This window comes from Spea bombifrons, chromosome 10 (genome assembly GCF_027358695.1).
Source record: "Spea bombifrons isolate aSpeBom1 chromosome 10, aSpeBom1.2.pri, whole genome shotgun sequence".
Classification (NCBI taxonomy): Eukaryota; Metazoa; Chordata; class Amphibia; order Anura; family Pelobatidae; genus Spea; species Spea bombifrons.
This window is the reverse complement of record NC_071096.1, coordinates 39,652,018-39,666,963: the sequence shown is the minus strand read 5'-3', so window position 1 is coordinate 39,666,963 and position 14,946 is coordinate 39,652,018. Positions and strand designations below refer to the sequence as shown.

The 14,946-nt window shown below is 49.5% G+C and overlaps 2 protein-coding genes across 2 annotated transcripts in view; both read right to left on the bottom strand.

Moving 5' to 3' along the window:
- Positions 1-2,680: 2,680 nt before the first annotated feature.
- Positions 2,681-13,026, bottom strand: E2F4 (E2F transcription factor 4). Its single transcript, XM_053448449.1, has 10 exons — positions 12,819-13,026; positions 12,198-12,307; positions 10,982-11,143; positions 4,994-5,037; positions 4,844-4,905; positions 4,503-4,767; positions 4,194-4,355; positions 4,024-4,071; positions 3,605-3,649; positions 2,681-3,242 (listed from the first exon to the last, which is right to left on the bottom strand). The coding sequence occupies exons 1-10, from the start codon at positions 12,939-12,941 to the stop codon at positions 3,130-3,132; spliced, it is 1,134 nt and encodes a 377-aa protein (XP_053304424.1). The 5' UTR covers positions 12,942-13,026; the 3' UTR covers positions 2,681-3,129.
- A 252-nt stretch (positions 13,027-13,278) lies between these two features.
- Positions 13,279-14,946, bottom strand: part of LDHD (lactate dehydrogenase D) — a 10,843-nt gene continuing 9,175 nt past the window's right edge. The window contains exon 11 of the mRNA XM_053448437.1: positions 13,279-13,566. Within this exon, the coding sequence (XP_053304412.1) occupies positions 13,401-13,566 (166 nt within the window). The 3' untranslated portion in view covers positions 13,279-13,400. The remainder of the gene's footprint in view (positions 13,567-14,946) is intronic.

Here is a 14,946-nt window from a genome sequence, read left to right as displayed (position 1 = left end):
TCGTCTCTGCCATTCCTCCTCTGGTATTGGGTTTCTGGCATCCGTCGGGTTATGTGTATACACGTATATAAACCAAAGTCTGGCCTACTTCATCCAAAGTGCTCGATGACTATTTCCGTGCCAGTCATATGCAAACATAGGCCCCAGGCACGTGGATTGTTTACTTCCTCAATGAGCAGTTGCGTGCTGAGGTTTGATTGTTTCTATTGCACACAATGCTGGCATTTCAAGGCTGGCTGATTAAACGAGCTTTTACACAGCGTTAATCATTACCGGTTAAATGGCTGACAGACTGTCAGATCAGCGAGCAGGACCTTCACCTGGCAGACTGTCAGATCAGCGAGCAGGACCTTCACCTGGCAGACTGTCCTTCTGCGAGCCGGACCTTCACCTGGCAGACTGTCCTTCTGCGAGCCGGACCTTCACCTGGCAGACTGTCCTTCTGCGAGCCGGACCTTCACCTGGCAGACTGTCCTTCTGCGAGCCGGACCTTCACCTGGCAGACTGCCCTTCTGCGAGCCAGACCTTCACCTGGCAGACTGTCCTTCTGCGAGCCGGACCTTCACCTGGCAGACAGTCCTTCTGCGAGCCGGACCTTCACCTGGCAGACTGTCCTTCTGCGAGCCGGACCTTCACCTGGCCCACTGTCCTTCTGCGAGCAGGACCTTCACCTGGCAGACTGCCCTTCTGCGAGCCGGACCTTCACCTGGCAGACTGCCCTTCTGCGAGCCGGACCTTCACCTGGCAGACTGTCCTTCTGCGAGCCGGACCTTCACCTGGCAGACTGTCCTTCTGCGAGCCGGACCTTCACCTGGCCCACTGTCCTTCTGCGAGCAGGACCTTCACCTGGCAGACTGTCCTTCTGCGAGCCGGACCTTCACCTGGCAGACTGTCCTTCTGCGAGCCGGACCTTCACCTGGCAGACAGTCCTTCTGCGAGCAGGACCTTCACCTGGCAGACTGTCCTTCTGCGAGCCGGACCTTTACCTGGCAGACTGTCCTTCTGCGAGCAGGACCTTCACCTGGCAGACTGTCCTTCTGTGAGCCGGACCTTCACTTGGCAGACTGTCCTTCTGCGAGCCGGACCTTCACCTGGCCCACTGTCCTTCTGCGAGCAGGACCTTCACCTGGCAGACTGTCCTTCTGCGAGCAGGACCTTCACCTGGCAGACTGTCCTTCTGCAAGCCGGAGCTTCACCCGGCAGACTGTCCTTCTGCGAGCCGGACCTTCACCCAGCAGACTGTCCTTCTGTGAGCCGGACCTTCACCTGGCAGACTGTCCTTCTGCGAGCCGGATCTTCACCTGGCAGACTGTCCTTCTGCGAGCAGGACCTTCACTTGGCAGACTGTCCTTCTGCAAGCCGGAGCTTCACCCGGCAGACTGTCCTTCTCCGAGCCGGACCTTCACCCAGCAGACTGTCCTTCTGTGAGCCGGATCTTCACCTGGCAGACTGTCCTTCTGTGAGCCAGACCTTCACCTGGCAGACTGTCCTTCTGCGAGCCGGACCTTCACCCGGCAGACTGTCCTTCTGCGAGCCGGACCTTCACCTGGCAGACTTTTTTACTTGGAAGACTGTCCATTTGTAAGCAAGACCTTCATTTGGAAGACTGCCCCTCTGTGAGCAGGGCCTACAGTTGGCTGTCTAGGGAATCCAACCTGATTTTCCCTCAACAAAAACTGATTCCATTCTACGTGTTGCTTCAAAAAAACCATACATGCATTCTATATGTCTGTTGTTCGTAGACACGCTGTGCATCTCTAAAGTGTCAGTCTTGTAAGCAGAAGTGAGCATGCGGCGTTGAGAGGGAACACGACTTCCGCTGACCAGCACAGGGGGGGGGCTGTAAAATCCATTTAGCACAAACCTCCATCTCAGCTCCCACCTTGTGATACTTTGCATTCAAGTGGCGTGATGCGGCTTGTCGGGTAAAGTGTGTGTTTTGTGATATGTGTCCGCCTGCGTGCACAGGACGTACTGACTTTCTGCATGTATTTCTAATGTGTTACTTTCATCTAAACGACAGACGTACGGAGGGAACGGAGAGCCTAGTCTGGACATGGACGGGTTTTTATATTGGCTTCCTCAATTCTCTTTTTTTGACACACAAGCACTTATTATAGATATAGGTACTCAACCAGGGCTGTAAGTAAATACGCAGCTGCCCACCAATCAGAGCCGTGCTGTACGAGCTACGAACTTTTTTAGCAAACAGCCACGCTAATACTTTTCGTTCTCAACAGTAAAGAACGCACTCCGGTATTAGAACAATAAAAGCTTCCTTATTCTGGAGATCTAGGTGCTACAAATCCATTTTTAAACACATACAGAAGCAGCAGAACAGACAAGGCTTGACCCAGGCCCTGACCTTCTGCATGACACGGAGCAGAATTGTCCTTCGCCACAGGATGACTGTTCTTATGAAAGCATGTGATGCGTACACGGACACAGCCTATAGAAAATCCGCTTGGTGAGAACGGACATCGAATACAAAAAAAGCAAGGCTGACAAAGGTTGAAAAATTCAATGAGAAATCCAGCCTGAGGCAGAAAGCCCGCGCTTCCAATAACCCTCGAGAGGCGACGCCATTGGAAAACACGCGCGACGCGATGAAGTATGAAGTGGAAGTACTGAATATCTACGTTTAGCCACGCAAAAGACACAGCAGCACCGGGACACTCCCTGAAGTGCTACTGAGAAGAGAAATTTATTTTGTCCAAAAAACTATAACAAAGGGAACATGCAGCGCAGCAAGAACAGACGTATAAAAATAATTTCACATCAATATATTCTTCCTATATCACCTCTCTAGAATTGTGACCGGCGGGACTCAGCTCAGAGGTTACCCTCACGGCCTGAAAAACACGGGGCATGGCCTGTACACGGCGCATCCAGCGCAGGCGTCGTGGCCGCAGACATGGTCTGAAACGCAAAGGGCGATGGGCTTCATACTGGAGAAGAGTGCATTAAACATCAGACTGATGGCGCCAGCTCCGGGCAGGACCCAGAACAGTTTCCTCAGCCGTACAAGCCTTAAAGAAACAGGGATCCAAGAAGGTGTTTCTTTCTTGAGACCCCCCCCCCCACAAGCAAATCCATATTCAGGTCATCAGGCAAGGCCATGTTCAAAGATCATAGGTTGATAGGGACATCAAACAGGTCACACACTCCTTCACTGTCATCCAAGTTGTAAACATAGTCGTGGTCACCGGGTGGGGGAGAAAGTCTGAGTAGAGGAGCAAACACTGCGGGGAAATCAGAGAGAAAACGGGGTTAACTTGGCAGTAACAGGCGAGTCCCGTCATATACTCGTATTCAGGATTGAAAGCCTTAAAACCGCCCTGGTGCCATGACAACTTGTATGCCGTCACCCAACTGCGGAGACTATGGCACGGTGAGGCATTTGCACACCACTTACAGAGATGGGGTGCCAGTCTAGTCTGACACACAATCTCAGACCAAACTAGCACTTGCCCTGACCTCCACCATCGGGTCATGACATAAGTTACCAGGACATCTCCCTAGGTGAGGTCACTGCTTTCATCTACCCTGGAAGAGTTTTCGAGATACCCGACTTGTCGTCTTATCAGCATTATCATGAACTCACCTTCAGATGACATGAGCTCCTCCAGCAGGTCAGAGGTTATACATTCTGGGACAGGAGAAGGACACTGATTAGTTTTAGGCACAGTTTAGGAAGCACATTTAAAATATTTACTAATAAAATGGGCGTAATGGGTAAAAGGTGGCAAAATGGCAGACTATTTGGGAAGCTTCCTGCACCGTGGCACAGAGCAGATAATTGTACGTTCCCGAGAATCAGCCATCAGCCAAAAAGAGTTTAACTTAAGAGCAGAACTTGGCAGAAGCATGCATGGAGCCTGTTACTGCTGGGTATGGGTTGTGAGTATTTCAGCGACTGTTTACCGATTAGAGCACCCCACGTGTCAGCAACAAGCACAGGGCAAATCATTCCAAAAGGACATAGCGTGACATACAAGTGAAACACGCAGAAACACGACTTGCCTTTTGATGGATCAAATAACTCTGAGAGTTCTGTGGGCAATTTGAGCACTAAAAAGAGAAAAAAAAAACATGCAAAAGCTATAAATAAAGTCTATAGCAACAAATGACCCTCAAGAATACATACAAGTTTCAGCTAGGAAGCCATATTTGTCATAGAAGGCAATGCTCACCATCGGAGGGGTCTGAGCAAATCGGCTGGAACGAGGTAGAAGGGTTTGGCAGGTCGGTGCTGTTATCAAGCGATGCTGAAGACTGGAGCGGGCAGGTTTCACCAACAACACAACTAGACGATGCATTTTCTGTGTTGGTTTCATGAGGACCACCCCTCGTCTCTGTTACAGGTACACAATACATACAGAAGAATAAAACGAGACCTTCTATAGCAAGATAAAACCAAGCTGAAGTCACCCAGCATTCCCATTTCTCTTCCGTTTCCTGCGTGTCCAGACTAAGCTCTGAACCGCACGCTGCTTACACACCTGATACGGCATGCGCACTGCTGGCCGCAGAGGGGTCCGCGGGAGCCGGCTGGGAGCTGCTTACTCTTGGAGCATCGTGCTGCTGCATCAGTGCAGGTCTCTGCGGCGGACTGGCCACCGTCGAGGCAGGTTGAATGAGGTCTTCTGGGGGTGGAACCGGCACAACAACAGGAGGGGAGTTTGAAGTATCTTTGTTTACCAAAAGTACTTCTATAGGACCACTACAACTTTTCAGGTGGATCTGAAACTTCTGTCCGTTGACACCCTGAGACACAAACATAATAGCCTAAAAGTTAAGAAACAGGGAGAAGCTGCAAACTGCAGAAGAGTAACGTACGTACCTCAGGAATTGGGACCTCTAAACACGTGCCAGATGGTGCTCGGATTGCAAGCAAAGTATCTCCTGAAAAAGATACACCAGACACAATGTCAGCGTCCTCCTTGAGGAGATAGGCCTCCTGCTCATGGCATCACGGTGTCATAAAGCTAACCTGTGAAGCAGCGGCAGATGTCTTCATGGGTGAGGTAGGCAAGCGTGTGGATGGTCAAGGCCAACACCATAGAGACGCCTTCAGATTTACACCCAGAATCAGAATACACTCGGCACACACACCGTCACCCCTTCCGATTTACACCCAGAATCAGAATACACTCAGCACACACACATTGTCACCCCTTCCGATTTACACCCAGAATCAGAATACACTCGGCACACACACCGTCACCCCTTCCGATTTACACCCAGAATAAGAATACACTCGGCACACACACCGTCACCCCTTCCGATTTACACCCAGAATCAGAATACACTCGGCACACACACCGTCACCCCTTCAGATTTACACCCAGAATCAGAATACACTCTGCACACACACCGTCACCCCTTCAGAGTTACACCCAGAATCAGAATACACTCGGCACACACAGTCACCCCTTCCGATTTACACCCAGAATCAGAATACTCTGCACACAGTCACCCCTTCAGATTTACACCCAGAATCAGAATACACTCGGCACACACCCCATCACCCCTTCAGATTTACACCCAGAGTCAGAATACACTCGGCACACACACCGTCACCCCTTCAGATTTACACCCAGAATCAGAATACACTCGGCACACACACCGTCACCCCTTCCGATTTACACCCAGAATCAGAATACTCTGCACACACAGTCACCCCCTCAGATTTACACCCAGAATCAGAATACACTCGGCACACACCCCATCACCCCTTCAGATTTACACCCAGAGTCAGAATACACTCTGCACACACACCGTCACCCCTTCCGATTTACACCCAGAATCAGAATACACTCGGCACACACACTGTCACCCCTTCAGATTTACACCCAGAATCAGAATACACTCGGCACACACACACCATCACCCCTTCCGATTTACACCCAGAATCAGAATACTCTGCACACAGTCACCCCTTCAGATTTACACCCAGAATCAGAATACACTCGGCACACACACCGTCACCCCTTCCGATTTACACCCAGAATCAGAATACACACGGCACACACACCGTCACCCCTTCCGATTTACACCCAGAATCAGAATACACACGGCACACACACCGTCACCCCTTCCGATTTACACCCAGAATCAGAATACACTCGGCACACACAGTCACCCCTTCCGATTTACACCCAGAATCAGAATACACTCGGCACACACACCATCACCCCTTCCGATTTACACCCAGAATCAGAATACACTCGGCACACACATTGTCACCCCTTCCGATTTACACACAGAATCAGAATACTCTGCACACACAGTCACCCCTTCAGATTTACACCCAGAATCAGAATACACTCGGCACACACACCGTCACCCCTTCCGATTTACACCCAGAATCAGAATACACTCGGCACACACACCGTCACCCCTTCCGATTTACACCCAGAATCAGAATACACTCGGCACACACATTGTCACCCCTTCCGAGTTACACCCAGAATCAGAATACACTCTGCACACACACTGTCACCCCTTCCGATTTACACCGAGTCAGAATACACTCTGCACACACACTGTCACCCCTTCAGATTTACACCCAGAATCAGAATACACTCGGCACACACACCGTCACCCCTTCAGATTTACACCCAGAATCAGAATACACTCGGCACACACACCGTCACCCCTTCCGATTTACACCCAGAATCAGAATACACTCGGCACACACACCGTCACCCCTTCAGATTTACACCCAGAATCAGAATACACTCTGCACACACACCGTCACCCCTTCAGAGTTACACCCAGAATCAGAATACACTCGGCACACGCAGTCACCCCTTCCGATTTACACCCAGAATCAGAATACACTCAGCACACGCAGTCACCCCTTCCGATTTACACCCAGAGTCAGAATACACTCGGCACACACACCGTCACCCCTTCCGATTTACACCCAGAATCAGAATACACTCGGCACACACACCGTCACCCCTTCCGATTTACACCCAGAATCAGAATACACTCGGCACACACACCGTCACCCCTTCAGATTTACACCCAGAATCAGAATACACTCGGCACACACACCTTCACCCCTTCAGATTTACACCCAGAATCAGAATACACTCTGCACACAGTCACCCCTTCCGATTTACACCCAGAGTCAGAATATACTCTGCACACACACTGTCACCCCTTCAGAGTTACACCCAGAATCAGAATACACTCGGCACACAGTCACCCCTTCCGATTTACACCCAGAATCAGAATACTCTGCACACACAGTCACCCCTTCCGATTTACACCCAGAATCAGAATACTCTGCACACAGTCACCCCTTCAGATTTACACCCAGAATCAGAATACTCTGCACACACAGTCACCCCTTCAGATTTACACCCAGAATCAGCATACACTCGGCACACACCCCATCACCCCTTCAGATTTACACCCAGAGTCAGAATACACTCGGCACACACACCGTCACCCCTTCCGATTTACACCCAGAATCAGAATACACTCGGCACACACACCGTCACCCCTTCCGATTTACACCCAGAATCAGAATACACTCGGCACACACATTGTCACCCCTTCCGATTTACACCCAGAATCAGAATACACTCGGCACACACATTGTCACCCCTTCCGAGTTACACCCAGAATCAGAATACACTCTGCACACACATTGTCCCCCCTTCCGATTTACACCCAGAATCAGAATACACTCGGCACACACACCGTCACCCCTTCCGATTTACACCCAGAATCAGAATACACTCGGCACACACATTGTCACCCCTTCCGATTTACACCCAGAATCAGAATACACTCGGCACACACACCGTCACCCCTTCCGATTTACACCCAGAATCAGAATACACTCGGCACACACACCGTCACCCCTTCAGATTTACACCCAGAATCAGAATACACTCGGCACACACACCGTCACCCCTTCAGATTTACACCCAGAATCAGAATACACTCTGCACACAGTAACCCCTTCCGATTTACACCCAGAGTCAGAATATACTCTGCACACACACAGTCACCCCTTCAGAGTTACACCCAGAATCAGAATACACTCGGCACACACAGTCACCCCTTCCGATTTACACCCAGAATCAGAATACTCTGCACACACAGTCACCCCTTCCGATTTACACCCAGAATCAGAATACTCTGCACACAGTCACCCCTTCAGATTTACACCCAGAATCAGAATACTCTGCACACACAGTCACCCCTTCAGATTTACACCCAGAGTCAGAATATACTCTGCACACACACTGTCACCCCTTCAGAGTTACACCCAGAATCAGAATACACTCGGCACACACAGTCACCCCTTCCGATTTACACCCAGAATCAGAATACTCTGCACACACAGTCACCCCTTCCGATTTACACCCAGAATCAGAATACTCTGCACACAGTCACCCCTTCAGATTTACACCCAGAATCAGAATACTCTGCACACACAGTCACCCCTTCAGATTTACACCCAGAATCAGCATACACTCGGCACACACCCCATCACCCCTTCAGATTTACACCCAGAGTCAGAATACACTCGGCACACACACTGTCACCCCTTCAGATTTACACCCAGAATCAGAATACACTCGGCACACACACAGTCACCCCTTCCGATTTACACCCAGAATCAGAATACACTCAGCACACACACCATCACCCTTTCCGATTTACACCCAGAATCAGAATACACTCGGCACACACATTGTCCCCCCTTCCGATTTACACCCAGAATCAGAATACTCTGCACACACAGTCACCCCTTCAGATTTACACCCAGAATCAGAATACACTCGGCACACACACCGTCACCCCTTCCGATTTACACCCAGAATCAGAATACACTCGGCACACACATTGTCACCCCTTCCGATTTACACCCAGAATCAGAATACACTCGGCACACACACCATCACCCCTTCCGATTTACACCCAGAATCAGAATACACTCGGCACACACACCGTCACCCCTTCAGATTTACACCCAGAATCAGAATACACTCGGCACACACACCGTCACCCCTTCAGATTTACACCCAGAATCAGAATACACTCTGCACACAGTCACCCCTTCCGATTTACACCCAGAGTCAGAATATACTCTGCACACACACAGTCACCCCTTCAGAGTTACACCCAGAATCAGAATACACTCGGCACACACAGTCACCCCTTCCGATTTACACCCAGAATCAGAATACTCTGCACACACAGTCACCCCTTCCGATTTACACCCAGAATCAGAATACTCTGCACACAGTCACCCCTTCAGATTTACACCCAGAATCAGAATACTCTGCACACACAGTCACCCCTTCAGATTTACACCCAGAATCAGCATACACTCGGCACACACCCCATCACCCCTTCAGATTTACACCCAGAGTCAGAATACACTCAGCACACACACTGTCACCCCTTCAGATTTACACCCAGAATCAGAATACACTCGGCACACACACAGTCACCCCTTCCGATTTACACCCAGAATCAGAATACACTCAGCACACACACCATCACCCTTTCCGATTTACACCCAGAATCAGAATACACTCGGCACACACATTGTCCCCCCTTCCGATTTACACCCAGAATCAGAATACTCTGCACACACAGTCACCCCTTCAGATTTACACCCAGAATCAGAATACACTCGGCACACACACCGTCACCCCTTCCGATTTACACCCAGAATCAGAATACACTCGGCACACACATTGTCACCCCTTCCGATTTACACCCAGAATCAGAATACACTCTGCACACACACCGTCACCCCTTCCGATTTACACCCAGAGTCAGAATACACTCGGCACACACACCGTCACCCCTTCCGATTTACACCCAGAATCAGAATACACTCGGCACACACACCCTCACCCCTTCCGATTTACACCCAGAATCAGAATACTCTGCACACACACCCTCACCCCTTCCGATTTACACCCAGAATCAGAATACTCTGCACACACAGTCACCCCTTCCGATTTACACCCTGAATCAGAATACACTCGGCACACACACCATCACCCCTTCCGATTTACACCCAGAATCAGAATACTCTGCACACACAGTCACCCCTTCAGATTTACACCCAGAATCAGAATACACTCGGCACACGCAGTCACCCCTTCCGATTTACACCCAGAATCAGAATACACTCGGCACACACACAGTCACCCCTTCCGATTTACACCCAGAATCAGAATACACTCGGCACACACACCATCACCCCTTCCGATTTACACCCAGAATCAGAATACACTCGGCACACACATTGTCACCCCTTCCGATTTACACCCAGAATCAGAATACTCTGCGCACACACAGTCACCCCTTCAGATTTACACCCAGAATCAGAATACTCTGCACACACACAGTCACCCCTTCAGATTTACACCCAGAATAAGAATACACTCCCGCACACACCCCATCACCCCTTCAGATTTACACCCAGAGTCAGAATACACTCGGCGCACACACCATCACCCCTTCCGATTTACACCCAGAGTCAGAATACACTCCCGCACACACACTGTCACCCCTTCAGATTTACACCCAGAATCAGAATACACTCGGCGCACACACTGTCACCCCTTCAGATTTACACCCAGAATCAGAATACACTCGGCGCACACACTGTCACCCCTTCCGGTTTACACCCAGAATCAGAATACACTCGGCACACAGTAACCCCTTCCGATTTACACCCAGAATCAGAATACACTCGGCACACACACCATCACCCCTTCCGATTTACACCCAGAATCAGAATACACCGTCTTGATCTATAATCCCATTCCCAGCCATTAGCAAACACACAGCACAACACTCAAGTGCAACAGGCATCACTAACATCGGATTCCGGTCAAAATGCCTTGCTTTCAAGATAACTTTCACTGAAAGGCCACCCACCACAGCATGCGCGGACCACGTGGCTCCCGTGGGGACAGTAAAAGGATATCCATTGTTTTGCACGTCGTCTGTCACGTTCTTGATGCTCTGCTGGACCCACACTCGCTGCTGATCCAATTCCTGTTCTCGCTGCTCCAAATCGGCTAGTTCTGCCTTCAGATCAATCAGTTTATCTGCAATCTCCCTTGTATTGCACCCAGGACCTACCCCCCTGCGGATACAATTCAATCCATCAAGCTAGGCGTTTGCCACTAACGGAGAATCGTTGCAGACATTATTGTGGAAATACATAAATACAGAACGTGTCAGGAGTTTAAGAAATGCGGTCCCTGAAAGCTCACACTAGCGAACCTACCGAGTGGCAGCGATGCCCACCAACATATGGAGTGTGCTGCATCATTCAAAGGCAAGCAGACAGCAGTAAGACCGGGGGAAAGGCTACAGTAACGTGTTCTCTAAGCTGAAGGCCACAGGCCACAGACCACCCGTCGCAATATTTTCCGGACCTCCAGCAAATGATTTTCCTCCACATATTTAGTTAACTGCTCATCTGCAATAACCCAACTCACAGGACCCAGGGCCAAAGGAACTCCACACTATGCCCTGAACACCAGGACACCGGCAGGCGCCTCTCGGAAACTCTCCATTATTCCCGGACACCGGCAGGCGCCTCTCGGAAACTCTCCTTTATCCCCCGGGCACCGGCAGACGCCTCTCGGAAACTCTCCATTATCCCCGGACACCGGCAGACGCCTCTCAGAAACTCTCCATTATCCCCCGGGCACCGGCAGACGCTTCTCAGAAACTCTCCATTATCCCCGGACACCAGCAGACGCCTCTCAGAAACTCTCCATTATCCCCAGACACCGGCAGACGCCTCTCAGAAACTCTCGATTATCCCCAGACACCGGCAGACGCCTCTCAGAAATTCTCCATTATCCCCCGGGCACCAGCAGACGGCTCTCGGAAACACTCAATTTCCGACCCACAATCTTGGTCACAGTGATGTCTTTAGCTCCTTGAAGCCCTATAAAGCATTACACCGGCCCTCATGATGTATAGGCACCGTCAGGGGCCCCAACATCAGCCAACATGCAGCCAGACTGCTTCACTCTGAAAAAAGCTGCTCATGGGCTGGGAGACGACTAGCCAATCCGTGGCAACCATAAAAACTCAAGTTATGGCTTCTAGTGAATTCACAAAAAGAACGGTGAAATCACGAGACTAACATTCCCATCATCCACCCCCGTCCCTGGCGGACGTACTTCCACTGAATGCTATTCTTGGATTTTTTCTCGATGAGTCCGATCCCCTCCAGAACGTTCGTGATGTCATAAATGCGCCGCTTCTGCCGTACAGCGAGCGTGTCGGCCGCCTAGAGAAACAGTAAACACACGTTACACGGAACACGTATGTACCTGGCGGACGGTTTGGTATTGGGGTGCTTGCGGTAAACATCTCAGGGTATTAGTGCAGTCAAGACGCGGTCCTATGAGCTTTAAGCAATCATGTCGAACGTAGACGTGATGCCCAGGGACAAGGCCCCTCTCCCGGTGCTGCCGGTCAGGGAGCAGCACGTAAAAAAAGCATCGCTGGCATTCACAACACACATGTTTACATTCACGCAACACGTAGCCGGCTGCTCGCAACGCAAGCTGAATATAACATGGGCGCAGAATGACGGCGAGCTGTTGCACGCGTGTTCCTGTAGCGGTCTCTATGCGTTACACGCCGGTTCACATCACAGTGTGTGTGTTGCGTGTGTGTCATGTGTGTGTTGCGTGTGTGTGTGTGTGTGTGTCATGTGTGTGTTGCGTGTGTGTCATATGTGTGTTGTGTGTGTCATATGTGTGTGTGTGTGTGGTGTGTGCACGTGTAGTAAGTACCGCCTTAAGATCCAGCACCCCATCCTCGGCTTCCTGCAGCAGAGACACGAACTTGCTGGTGAGGAGGCCCAGGCTCTTCTCGTGCCGGCTCGGGGTAACCGGGAGATGCGCGGGATCCGCCATGATAGCACCGCGAGGCGGGGCATCCGGTCACCTGCTCCAACTGCAACTCAACGGCCGTTACAATCGCACTGCACGCCGGGAGTGGGCGGCCCCCATAACCCCGCCTTCGGAGTTTTGGTGGGCGTTGCTGGTCATTGTCCCGGCAAGTACCGAAGGAGTAGGAGTCGGAGATACCGGGCACGGGCCTAGCGGTCATTGTTGTGTGTGCGGTCCGCGCTGGGTCATGTAGCCGGGATGGCGGGGAGACGCGCCTTATGTGTATGAGGCCTCGAAAACGTTTTAATAGCGAGAACACCTCCACCCCCCGCCGCAAAGAACACGCGTTTTACGGCCGTGACCGATTTCATGTGCCGGGTTTAATGGGTAACACGTATCGTGCTTTATGCGTCAGTCCTGAAGTCTCTTTCGGTTCACTGCGCGTAATGCCCGGTTCCGCTAGGCCTGGGGCACCGCGAACATTTAAACCACTTTCCCGGGATTCAGGAGATTTTTGGGATCCAGCGTGGCTTTGATCTGCTTCATGGTGGCGACGCCGACGTCACCGACCTCCTCCGCCAGGAGCTGCCGCTTCCCCAATCCAACGCCGTGCTCTCCGGTGCACGTGCCACTCAGTGCCAGCGCTCTCCTGAACGGCAAAAACACTAGTGTCCGGGGGGTGCTCCAAATACCCCTCTCTCTCTATATACATCTATATCCCCCCTCTCTATATATACATCTATATCCCCCCTCTCTATATATACATCTATATCCCCCCTCTCTATATATACATCTATATCCCCCCTCTCTATATATACATCTATATCCCCCCTCTCTATATACATCTATATCCCCCCTCTCTATATACATCTATATCCCCTCTCTCTATATATACATCTATATCCCCTCTCTCTATATATATATACATCTATATCCCCTCTCTCTATATATACATCTATATCCCCACTCTCTATATATATACATCTATATCCCCTCTATATATACATCTATATCCCCTCTCTCTATATACATCTATATCCCCTCTCTCTATATACATCTATATCCCCCCTCTCTATATATACACATCTATATCCCCTCTCTATATATACATCTATATCCCCTCTCTCTATATATACATCTATATCCCCCCTCTCTATATATACATCTATATCCCCACTCTCTATATATACATCTATATCCCCACTCTCTATATATATACATCTATATCCCCTCTCTCTATATATACATCTATATCCCCTCTCTATATATATATCTATATCCCCTCTCTCTATATACATCTATATCCCCTCTCTCTCTATATACATCTATATCCCCTCTCTCTATATATACATCTATATCCCCTCTCTCTATATATACATCTATATCCCCCCCTCTCTATATATACATCTATATCCCCTCTCTCTATATACACATCTATATCCCCTCTCTCTATATATACATCTATATCCCCTCTCTCTATATACATCTATATCCCCCCTCTCTATATATACATCTATATCCCCTCTCTCTATATATACATCTATATCCCCTCTCTCTATATATACATCTATATCCCCTCTCTCTATATATACATCTATATCCCCTCTCTCTATATATACATCTATATCCCCTCTCTCTATATATATACATCTATATCCCCTCTCTCTATATATATACATCTATATCCCCTCTCTCTATATATACATCTATATCCCCACTCTCTATATATACATCTATATCCCCCCTCTCTATATATACATCTATATCCCCCCTCTCTATATATACATCTATATCCCCCCTCTCTATATACATCTATATCCCCCCTCTCTATATACATCTATATCCCCTCTCTCTATATATACATCTATATCCCCTCTCTCTATATATATATACATCTATATCCCCTCTCTCTATATATACATCTATATCCCCACTCTCTATATATATACATCTATATCCCCTCTATATATACATCTATATCCCCTCTCTCTATATACATCTATATCCCCTCTCTCTATATACATCTATA